The sequence below is a fragment of the Clarias gariepinus genome, chromosome 19 (assembly GCF_024256425.1).
Source record: "Clarias gariepinus isolate MV-2021 ecotype Netherlands chromosome 19, CGAR_prim_01v2, whole genome shotgun sequence".
NCBI lineage: Eukaryota > Metazoa > Chordata > Actinopteri > Siluriformes > Clariidae > Clarias > Clarias gariepinus.
This window is the reverse complement of record NC_071118.1, coordinates 19,656,164-19,668,961: the sequence shown is the minus strand read 5'-3', so window position 1 is coordinate 19,668,961 and position 12,798 is coordinate 19,656,164. Positions and strand designations below refer to the sequence as shown.

The window sequence follows — 12,798 nt, the reverse complement described above, 5'->3', positions numbered from 1 at the left end:
ATGTGTATACTAGAACACAACAATGTCAAACCAGTTAATCCACCTAACCAGGTGGACTGAAGCCTATAAAGTATAAAATCACACACACACACAAACACAAAGGAACACACCAGCCTGTTAAGTGTAGTAGACGGTTTCCATTTATTTCAACCTTTATGGCGATGTTTCAGCAGTGCGGGCGCCCCTCCTCCCTCCAGAGAAGAACAGAGCCAGAGAAGAAAGATTATGACAGAAAAAGGAATGATAATAGTCTAAAACTTTTTTTGTGCCATTTCAACAGGTTTTGTATTTTTTTTTCCAACCGTTTTTTTTTGTTAAAATGATCCTACAGATACATCATCTTTTCAAACACTACAGTCTCTTGTGCCATGTGTGATTAGGATGGTGTGTGCACATGAATTCTTCATTAATGCTCTTTTAAGAGAGGCGATAGGGATCTCATCACTGTTCAACCACACACACACCTAAATGGCTAAGACATGGTGAAAAGAAAGGCTAAACAGCCAGGACAGAACAACAGAATAGAAAAGAATAGGGAAGAGAGAGAGAGAGAACATGGTTATATATTCTTAAATTAATTTTCTTAATATATTTTAGTTCTAATTATTTAAAACATGGCATTATAAAATCATAGCTTTAATTAAATTTAGCTAATTTAACATTCAGGAGTGTCATGCACTCAGACAAAAAAAAGAAAAGCACATGCGATGAACTCAGCAGTCAGACGAGAAAACAGTTAAATAAAAAAATTCACAGATATAAGTGAGACGTATGACATTGATATACAGAGGCAGACATTTTAGTATGCATGAGTGGGATGGGGAGTAGTACCTCCTACATGAAGTTTCATTTTTTTCACATTTTCAGCATGATCTTGTGATTAGAACTGACAGACAGGTGGTTATGGAATAACTGCAGCATGTGTGTGTATGTGTTAGCTCTGTTCTGCTCTAGAGGACTGAGGGAAGCTGACGTAACTGCGGTCTGGCCCCATTTCAACCCCGGGCGTGTTGCTAGGAGACGGTTACAGGCTGGAGTGCAGGGCATGGCGGAGAACCACCCTCTATGGACTGGTACCCTGAATTAGCCCCACCCCCTCCTCCTAGTTCCTCCTCGTTGTAAAGACGTTTGATGCCATCAAAGTATTCGTCCACATCCATCTTCTCCACCTTGCGCTTGGTCGACGGCTTCCTGCGCAGTGGCAGAGTGGGGAGGACAGGGTGAAAGGTCACGCCAGGGTCGTGTGGGGTCTGCAGGGGGTGGCAGACGTACACAGTGTTGGGAGGCAGGGATGCCGTGTGTGTGGAGAGACAACGTGCCACTAGCTCTCGGCAGCCGATCAGCTTGGAGCTGTCAATCTGAGGGGAAACAGAAGAATAAAATAGACATCGATCAGTAAGAGTGTAAGAGCCATGCCTATCATACACTTGCATGCATTATTGATTTATTGTAAACTTAAAAAAAAACAAAAAAAAAAAAACACAGCAGAGTGGTCACGAACATGACTCAGAATAGCCTCAAGTCTTCATAGCATGGCATTACACAAGCTGTTGGAAACACCATCGACTAGTTATCCGAGCTACTTTTGCTTAAACTCATATTCTTGGATAACTATAATTGAGAATGAGGTGTTCCTAAAAAAACTGGTAGATGTTTGACCATGATTAAAAAATTTATAAAAATGAAAACTGTACATGCTTTAAAAACATGAAATGATGTGATGATTAAAACAGGGCAGAAACAATGGAATGTTTTTTTTTTTTTTTTTTTGCCAATTAACAAAACTTTAAACATAAAAAATAAAAGTGCTTCTTCTTTTAACTTCTCCTGTTTCTACATTCAGTACATGTTATAGTACATTTAGTACAAGAATATTTTTTTTACCTGAACTTTGCGCAGCAGGTCGGCAGCAAGAGCGAGCCAATCAGGACAGAGATTTTCCAGCTGCAGCGTGACGAGAGCGAGGGCCAGCATGGAGCCATGCTCCTGCAGCAGTGCATTATGGGAAAGGCAGTGCAGCAGCTCCTGAGTGAGCAGGGCAAGGTGCTGTGATCGGTTCAGTCCCAGTAACACGCCAGAACTGGCAGCCTTGCAGCTGAACACCATTGCGTGGAACTAAAGCGATACAGAATAACAAAAACGGAATAATCAGGTCATTCAGTGGGAGAGACGATCACGTTTTAACCAACATGCTTCCAATGTTGCATGCCAATTCTGGCTTTTTATGCAGATAATTCATTGTAATACGTCTCAGGTGCAGTATCCCTTTTTATTATTCCAGTGTTAAAAGGGAAAAGGTTAATATTCTAAAATTCTTAAGTGTGTAATATCCAGTAAATAACCTGACATTACAGCTTAAACAACAAACTATTAAGATAAGTAGATCTGGGTTGAAATGTTTAGAGATCAACATTCCTCTAGGACCTTCCTGTCCAAATTTTAATAAATAAAGAAATGTACCATTACCTTTGATCGGACTATCAATCAGTGCAGTTAAGATGAAGATTTTATTTAGATTTATCTAGGTGTCAATGTGACTATGTTTTTACCTAAAGTTTTTTTAGGTCAATAGATCAAACATGAATCGCCAAATAATTACTTCAGTGATGTAAATTTCAGGGTGGCCTTGCATTAACGGTTATATTATTGGGCTTCTCATAATGCTAAAATAATATACTGATCTAATTTCACCGGGTTTGGTTGGGAGCTCAGTGTTGGACCAAATCATCTTTTTTTGCTTTGATGACGTATTCTCTACTCATCAAACCCTCTGACTTTACAAGCAGTCATGTAGTGCTGTCACCATGAATAAGATGTCACTTTAGACCCATTTTGAGTTCACATCAGATTAACTTTAAGCCCCATTAATCAATAATCATCTATTTTTCCTGTCTTATATGGATCCTACTGACATAACGACCGAATAAAGGTGTGAAGTCTTTTCAAGATCTGTATAAAGATGGCATTTTCTGTAGATATTTGGATTTACTAAGATTACATGGAAAGCTAACAATCATATTTGACTTCCCCCTCTGGAGGTGAAAGGCAATGGAAAGAAATAGTTTCAAGTTTAATGTGTGCTTGGCTTGCTCTTATACAATTTAAAGTTTTGTACTGAGTTAAGTTTTCAAACGCTAGGCTAGGCTAACTTTAACCCAGTATTAGTGACAGCTGTGACAGATGTTTTCATTCACCTTGTAGTTTATGTCACATGTTGTTCTTTTGTCCATCGTTACGTAGGTTCTGGTGTGATAACATCAAAACTATATCTGTAATATTTAACACTAATAAGGATGTCTGCCCTTGTGTAGTGATTTTTGTGGTAGCGCTCATTGTATCTCAGTACAACTTAAAGCAATTGGATATTTTGACCTTCATATCTCTGATAACCAGGTGGCATCTGGTGGCTCTTTGGAAATCCCCCCCCCCCCACACACACACACACCACCATCTATATTCGTCATTCTTTTCTTCCTTTTTCTTCCTTCCTTTTTTTTATCATTTGTTTCTTTTTATTGTTTGTTTAATTCAGTTGGGCAATTTATTTTAAATCCATTTACATATCCGTATATATTATATTTATGGTTTTATATAGAAAAGTTATAGTATCATGTTACGGTCTCTTGTTTTGTATTAGATTTGTGAAGTTTGGTTTTGGTAGTAGGGTTACGTAGTTTACATAGATTGTACAATTATAAATGCTTTTCTATAAAAAAACAAAACAACAACAACATGCAGTACCACCCTCCACCACCAGGTGCTCTCTGAACAGAAACATTAGCTCTCTTCTCCCCCCCAGTGGGCATATGATTAGAGTTTTAGCACACAAACAAACATTTTCAGTCAAGAATTTCTTGAACAGTCAAAGCAAATGATTTTGTTTAAAATTATGTATTGATATCTAATTATTGTTTCTGTGTAAACTGCACTGCTTCCCTAATAACAAGCTCGGCATTACCAGTGAAATGAAGAACCTTGAACTTATAACAAGAAGGCCAGGCAGAACGGAGACCGGGTAGAGCTTAAGCACGTTCAGGAAGAACTAAAGATCAGTCAAGGCAGGCCGAGAAAGCTTACAGAAAAAAAAGTGAAGAAGAAAATAAACATGAGGGAGGTCTGGGATGGTATAGAAATCATAAGATGGCATCGTAATAAATGGGGATGTGGAGTGAGCTAATGAGTCAAAACGTTTCTACAAGGTTGACTGCTTTGACCCACACTGCTACTACTGCCTGTTCACTTCCTCTCCTCCTCAACTACAGTATCAATCCCCCATCATGCACCAAAAGCCCCTGGTCAAAAGGGAACTGAGCAAGCTCCACCCCAGCAAGACAGCTGGCCCAGGCAGCTGATAGGGTCTGTGCAAAACTGCTGAGAGATTTTGAAAAAACTAAGCAAATCCCTTCAGCATGTTTTCAACCCGAGTTTGCAACTGGGGAGGGTCCCTGACCTCTGGAAAATACAATGCCTCAACTCAGTCCCTACAAAGAGCTACTCTGAAGAGCTTAATGATTTAAAGCAAGGGGCACGGACATCTCACATCGTTTAGACCTTGGAGTGAGTGATTCACAGTTTATCATGCACTGGAATCCCTGCGGTTTGTCTACCAGGAGAAGGTTGGTCCATCTCATTTAATGGAATCAAATTTAGTGACCTGGATTACAGACTACATCATAAAGAAACCACAGTACAGTACATCAGGATGTGAGATGGCACCTCTGAAATCATGGTAAGCGTTTTCTCCGGACCGCTGTACCACTCCAACTGTAACTCCATTGACGGAGTTAACATCTGCAAAAAGCTCCTGCTGATGTTTGATCGGTGTTGGCCAGTACGCTTTTCTGTGATGTACCTTAAAAGCAAAAATGCCATGGTGGTTGGCTGGACTCACTAAAGCTGGACTCACTAAAGAGGACCCTGAAAATCTTCTGTTCATCATATGCAACACTACCCACCCACTGTATGGAGCGTTCTTCAAGTAAGAGCATGTTCAGTGATGGACCTTTATTACAGAACTGCTCAAATGACAGACTGACAGAAAAAAGAATTTGACTCCAGGGCCATTGAATTTTAACCACATTTCTACAGCACTGTGGACTGGGATTTTAGGGCTTGATGGTCCCTCTGCTACTATACTGTATGTTCTCTGTTACACTCTTCATCTCAGTCTCAGTTTGCAGATGTCTTTTTTGACTCTATGCCAAGTAGGCATTTTGAAAAATAATACTAAATATTGATTGTTGGATAGCAATTTCATTGTCACGTTACCATTAAAACACAGATTTTTACTTTTGGTCACCCTCTGTTGAACACCTTTATCACCTTTATTACATTTTATTTCATTCAATTTTTATTTTATTCAAATTCATTCCATTTGACTTATTCTATCACATTTAAAAATATATTGCCTTTATTATTAGTCATGCCTGTAGTCGAGCACTCTACTTTAGCAGCATGGGTCAACTCCCACATGTGTACTATGTGTATTTTGGCTGTTTGCTCTACATGATGCAATTATAACTAAAAGCCTGGTGTGTTACTGCCCTTTTGCTACTGGATATTTGGAATTCCTTTCAGGATCAATAAACTGCATATGTATCTTTACATTCATCGATACAAGCGAATCTTGGTATTGGACTTGGTGTTTTAAATCATAGTAAAACTGGGTGTTTAAATCACTGGTGTTTTCAATTGATTTACTTACAATGTGCAGGAAATCAAGGGGAGTGGCTGCATGCAGGTCCCAGTTGAGTTTATCCAGAATGATCCTCTCCATCCTCAGCACCTCTGAAGGAGTGCATCCACAAGCACTGCTGCTGATCAGCTCTCTAAGAGCAGGGATACGCTACACAAACACACACAAAGAAAGCAAAACTAACTATCAGTTATTACATTTATGCATAATGTGGAGATTAAATTTGAGAGAAACTAAGCCGATTACAAGTACAAATCTATTTTGGAACCACCTTTGTGTTGGATTTCCATTTACCTGCATATACCTTTACCTAGCCTATAACTGTAACATGATTTGTTTTGATTCTTAGCTCACTAGGTAATGCATGTTTGCTTTTGTCTGGACAGGCCACTGAAGGAAACAAGAACAAATGTAAAACTAAACTGTGAATTATGTTCTCCAGTTAAACTGTATTACCCTGGAGAGCCCTTTGATCTTTTAAAACTGACGGGAGTGCCAAGATACCGTCTGCATATCTCCATTTTAAGTGCCAACAGAATCATAAACAAATATATTTGGGCTAAAAAATACCGGAGACCATTAAATGTCACCAGCAAACCTCCAACACGTTGTGACACCATGATTTGTCCAGCCGCTTATCTGCCCAGATTTCTGTCGCATGTTTATGTGTCAGGCATGTTTGTGCCTTCATCTTAGTTTGGTCCTTATAATCAACATTTTTATAAAAATATCTTCGGCTTTTGACATTGGCTTTTTATTTCACTGCTTCTTTGTTAGCTGTTTGTTCATTGGTGACATAACACACCGTTTATACAGATGAGTATGTCTTTTAAACTCATTGATGACATACAGCCGTGTCATCTGGGAAGCTACAACTCCACTGATGTAATACCAGTACACAGGTCATTAGGTACATTCAGGTTTTCAGCTGCCTTTATTTTATTGCCACATAACGTTGCTGCGCCTAGACCTGCCCAACTGAAGCAACCCCAGATCATAACACTGCCTCCAGAGGCTTGTACAGTAAGCACTATGCATGATGGGTCCATCGCTTCATGCGCTTCCATTCTTACCCTGACGCGTCCAATGTTCTAGAATAGCATCAATCTGAAGTCATCAGACCACATGGCCTTTTTCCATTGTTCCAAAATCAAACCTTTATGCTTCGCAGCAAAGTCAAGCCTTTTTTTCTGATGAGTGTCACTAACAATTACTTTTCTTATGGCCCCACAGAGCGATCACAATCCCGTGAGTTCTTATCACATTGTGTGTATAAATGCTTTTACTTTCACTATTAAACATGCAACTTCACTAAGAGCAGTCTATCACAATAATTAAAGATTTTAACCTATTTGCTTGATGTATACTCAGCTTTACTGACTGGCGCATTTCTCCTTTTATTGACTTAGAAACATGTTTCAATTACTATTTAATCTGTTTTATTTATGCAAAGGCCAGCATTTACACCTCTGACTTTCTTTTGTGATACCCAACTCACCTCATCCTCTTCACTTGTCTTAGCTGCCAGGAAGAAGCAGGTGATAGCAATGCAGCGCAGGTACTTGGGACGAGCCTGACGGAGAGACGGGGGAGAAAGAGACATGGGGATGTTACAGCTGTTGCATTTCCAACTCCAATCAACTGTGTTGTGTTACTGAAAGTCATCATTAACCTAATCCTATTTATTGCAACTCTGTTTAAGCATTTGCATAATTCGCCTTTACTCTTGAATCAGCCAAGTGTGTTACTGCACGGTGTAATCATGCGGATGAATGTTCAATCTGCTCCAGATGAGTTTCTCAGTGTTTCTCTTTTGGATGAATCATAATGTTACAAGGCATATCATGATCTAAAGCAACATGATCGTTAGGATATTTAGTCGTTTTAGAACGGTGCAATGCTGAAAAAGTACCACAACCAGTATCACCCTGCAGGCTTTCGTGCGTACCACCTACGTTTAACTTCCTTTATACTACACTTCCTGCTTTCTTTGGCGGTATGAAGAAATAAAGAGAAACCCTGACACATGTTACACAATGTAGGCCATGTTGTCTTAACCCTTCATTACACGCAGCAATGGAACGCAAGAGGTTGTTTTTCTGTAAAAATGTCCAAGAACGCTTACAATATAAGCAATACTAATTATTAATAGGTAATACTAGATTTGTCCTTTAATGACCTAAAAGCATCTGCCAGTGTTGTTTACTCTAATAACCCTGCCTGGAATGATATTTACAGAGTCACACTACATGCACCCTTTCTTTCAGTCCAGGGTTTTGGAAAATATTTTTTGCTTTGTTTATATGAAATTAAAACAATCGTGTTTAACTTAGTTAATTTACTATTAATGATCAAAATCTTACACACTTTTAGTTTACAAATGTCTGATTCAACGGAAATTACACACAGTTTTATTTCTTTATGTGTGAGACACCATAAAGTACTAAACTGCGGCATGGGACAATCAAAATTTGTAAAAGGATTATAACTGAACCTGCATTATTAGGTTTTTTGTTTGCAGTGCATTACTATGGGATTACAGCAAAATCGATCATCCGGGTGACTTTTCGTGATTGCCACAGGCATCAAACAGCTTCCAAACTCACAGCTGGCTAAAGTGCCCCCTCTCCCACTCCCCCTAAACCTAAACCTGTTGAAATACTGATTCTTCCTGCCTTCTTACTTAGTTCTGGATGATTAAATAATTTCTTTAGTATTAAACAAATTGTTAAGCAGGAAATGAACATCGCATAAACCGATGTTAAATAATATGATGCCATAACATTTTGACAATAATATTTCATAAAACTTCCAAGAAGGATTCTACAAACTATTTGAAAGAATAATGAGATGTCTATCTGATAGTCGAGTTGCCGTACAGATCAGAGCTCCCAGGCTCGACCCTGAGCTAAAGTTACTGTCTGTTTAAAGTTGCTATTTATGGTTCCACCTTGTCCATGTGTAGTTCCTTCAGGTTCTCCCATTTTCACCCACCAGAGGGGGGACTGGCTGTGCTAAACTGCTCTTTGGAGTGAATAAGTGTGTGTGGACTCAGAGATGGGCTCAGAATTTACTGTACCTCTGATATGAATCTATTCAAAAGTTTTATTCTAAAGCATGTAATTACTATTATTATTGTTGTTGTTGTTGTTATTATTTACAGCAGCAAGGCAGAATATTCAGAACTGATTGTATAAATAGCAAAACTGAAAGCATTCTGTTGCTTTCACATTATAAATAGATTCATGCAATACAATAACAAAACATGCCGAACACAATAATCTGAACCAACAGGTCAACCTCCTCTAAAAATACTGTAAACATCTAAACAATAAAGAGATCATTTGCAGTATTCTAAAACATCAAAGTGTTATTAGTTTGGAATGAATGAATCACTTCAGTGGATTATGAAGCCAACAAAGAAATTAATGAAGAAACACCCATCACCAGACTGAAATAGATAGACCGCCAAAAACACACACTTTTATTATTATTTTTTATAAATGTTCTTTGGAGTGAGCGTATTATAAGGCAGAGTGTGGCAGTGATGGTTTCTACACTTTGGGTGTTCTTTTACTAGTAATATGTAATATGTGCTTTTTAACTGTATCAGACTTTCACAGAAAACTCTGCAGCTCTGCGCTGACTTGGGTAATGTGTTACGCATGAGCTCACCCAATAACTAATCAGGAATTGCACTTTGTTTCTTCCTGGTCAATCTTCCCAGGGTCATGACACAATTCCTCTTTTCCACTTCCTATTGATTGCCTTTACATTTATAACATCTGCGTAGACACATGTATGTATAGTGGCTTGGGAATGAAAGAGACAGGGGGACATGTGAGCGAGAGCGTGGGACAGAGTAAGGGAAAAGGACAAAAAGGAACAGAGTGAGACTCAGGGATTTACACTGTGGGACAGTGAGGTAGACTAAACACACAACATAAGACTGACGGAGACATCCTGAAACAGGTAGCGAGACGGAGTGAAGTACAATGAGACAGGAAGATACAATATTAACTTGCTTTTAAGTTGTGTTCTTCTCTATGTAATCCCGACACACTGAAAAGAGTGTCCATGGAAATACACAGCTCGCAGGCCACAGGTTATTACAAGGAGGATGTGAGGACACCTTTGGAACTCTACTTTTATCTCCTGCTATTTATTTCAAATTGAAAACTTCAAAAACTTTATTTTCTAATTAGGATATTTTGAGATCATTTTGAATGATGTGCCTTGAAAGTTTAAGATGAATAATATAGTTAACATTACACCAAAACCAGACTCCAGCAAATGAACTTTAGGATTTTAAAAAATCTCAGCTTAAAGTGAAGCCTGCTTACCTTAATGGTGGAGAGAAAGCGGTCAAGTATGGAGATGGCCAAACAGAGGGTCTCTGGATAAAGCTTCAAGCACCGGTGCACATCAATGAGCCACTGCACGGCCTCGTCACGCTGGGCAGGGGAGATATCTGTATCCTGCAGAGTAGAATCATCATGCTTTAGTAGCCTGCAAGCCTCTCTAGATTTGTAAATACAAGTGCACCAGGGAACAGTGTAGACAGACTTAATATCCATCCCAATTCTACGCTATGAAGATGCTAGGCAGTGTGTCAGAGTCAGGGCAAATCAGAACAACCTGGACTAGGACATACTATTAGTTTAAAAGGAAGGCAAGAACGAATGTAGAACAAATGTGGGAAGCATGTAATACAGTGCCCTGCTTTGTCTGGTGCGCTCCCGTGTTAATAAACATGGTCGTCCATTGACTCTTGTGCATTTCATATCTGATTGTACGATGTGACTTTTTTGTTGGGTCTGTGAGATTCCAGTATCAATGAACCCTGTCCACAAAATGGAGAACCAGTCCAATCATCAGCCATTAGAGATACACTGATCAAAGATTTGGTACTGGTTGTGGAAAAGAAATCCTGGCCCAGCACTGGATCAGATGGAAAGAGATTTGATTTCCTGATGGACACAACTTTCCCCATCATACCTGTAGGTTTTAGCAGCAGAAGCTTGAGAGAGTTCGCCTAGGTATTGTGAAGATGTCATAAAAACATAAATATCCATGATTCTAAGTAATCGTTCTTGTTTTTATTCATCTTAAGATGGTGAACGAGAGTGAAATAGTACAGGTTACATTAAAGTGTTAAGAACAGTGCAAGGCTGGATATGTTGTATTTACAATACAAATGATCCTATAAATTTGGCTTTTGTAGTGTATGCAAAGCTAAGTCTGTACCATAAGTGAGTGTTTCACTGTATCGGCTTACCTGGTTGGCTGGTTTCTTAGGCACATAGCTTCTCCACAGCTGGGCTTCCCTAGAAGCGGCCTTCTCCAGGAGAAAAGACAGCTTCTGGCCTTCCGTGGGTTCGTCAAACTTCATCGCGAACCCAGGAAAAGCCTACCTCCCCACTGGATACGGCAACCTGAAACAAACAGAACAAGCTAGTGTGAAACCCTCAACAGTTTGTGCCCAAGTCTCACCCTTACTTCAGTAGATAATGAACATTTGTACCTTTTGTACCCAAGAACTCTTTGCATTCTGTTCTGTGCTCATCCCAGGACTTGAAGTCACAGTGTGCTCATACTTAACTTTAACACATTTAGTAATATTTGTTAGTAAGGATTTATAATCTCTCTATCTGGTGTAATCCAGGACAGGACGAGCTGTCTTTACGAGTCTGGTTCGTCTCAAGGTTTCTTCCTCAGATTGTATCAGAAAGATTTATCATCAGGGTTTAAATAAAACGTAATCGTATGAAGGTGTGTATGTGCATAATCGTTCTCTCAGCAGGGGTTGAGTCTGACTTTGGAACCAGTATCTCAGTACACTTGGGTGCAGATATATTACCATGGATCAGCTTTTACTGCCTCAGTCATTGTCTGAAGTGCCTCCTTGGTGAGATGAGTGTTTGTATAAATCGTTCTCGACGGTACGGTTGATCCATGGACATTTCTGAAGCAGATTGTACTGAGATATTGGTTCCAAAGCCAGACAGAGCGATTATAACCCGTTACTTGGTAGTGTTTGTTGGTGATGGTTTGCAATTGATGTATCTGGTGTAATCCAGAACAAGACAGGGTTGTTTTTATGAGCCAGTCTCAAGGTTTCTTCCTTCGAGTAAATCAGCGAGATTTATCATCAAGGTTTATATAAAATGCTGTGTGTGTGTGTGTGTGTGTGTTCTTCACTGTACAGTGTGTCAGCAGGCGTTGTGCTGATAGTCTTGAGTCTGAGCAGTATCTCAGTGCTCGGGTTCGGATAGATTTCCATGGCTCACAGCTTTAAGTCATTGCCTGGAGAGCCTCCTTGATGAGATGAGTTTGTATAAATCGTTTTTGTCTGTAAAGTTGATTCATGGACGACGGAAATGAGGTCAGCTGACGTCAAAAGTCTTATTATTGTTTTTGGGGCAAGGTCAAATGTCGTTTACATACAGACACAGAAATTTCACTATCTGACTTGCACAGGCTACGCTAACCTGCTAACCTGGCGGTAGCATTAAGTTTATTTGTAAAGCCTGGACCGAACCTGGGTCTTAAACAAGCGGGTTAAAACCAGGATAATTATAAAAATCCGAATATGTCAAAAAGCGTTTGTCCGCTTCGCTCGGTGGAAATAAGTAACTTGCATTGTTACCGCGAAGCAGAAGCGGTTACATCAAACACCAGCGTGATTTCCCTAAATATACAATACAACATATTTTTTTCCGTTACATTATTCGTACATTTATTTTCGTTAAAACACAAATTTCAGATTAAACAGCTCGAAGTGCGCGACACAGACGGTGAGTGTGTGTTAGTAACGTTACCTCCCCTGCAAGGCTGTGGGAAACGCAGTCCGACTCGGAGATCATCCGGTCCATTAAACTGAGATTAAATAAAAGAACAGAGCGGATCGAGGCATCTCTACAATCCCGTCTTCGTCTCCATTTTGTGTAAAGAATTTAAGCGGGGTTATTGCATGTATCAAAAAAGAAAAAAAGAAAATGAACGGAATATAGACTAACGCGTCTATACTTCCGAGGAGGGACTGAAAAAGAAAGAAAACGTCCCGCCTACTTCTTACTGCGTCAAGCCCGTGTAAAATATTA

The 12,798-nt window shown here is 39.5% G+C and overlaps 1 protein-coding gene across 1 annotated transcript; it reads right to left on the bottom strand.

Annotated features, from left to right (window-relative positions):
• Positions 1-122: 122 nt before the first annotated feature.
• ccni (cyclin I) lies at positions 123-12,753 on the bottom strand. Its single transcript, XM_053479016.1, has 7 exons — positions 12,517-12,753; positions 10,974-11,130; positions 10,039-10,173; positions 7,194-7,268; positions 5,705-5,845; positions 1,885-2,115; positions 123-1,358 (listed from the first exon to the last, which is right to left on the bottom strand). The coding sequence occupies exons 2-7, from the start codon at positions 11,085-11,087 to the stop codon at positions 1,014-1,016; spliced, it is 1,041 nt and encodes a 346-aa protein (XP_053334991.1). The 5' UTR covers positions 11,088-11,130; positions 12,517-12,753; the 3' UTR covers positions 123-1,013.
• Between the last annotated feature and the right edge of the window lie 45 nt (positions 12,754-12,798).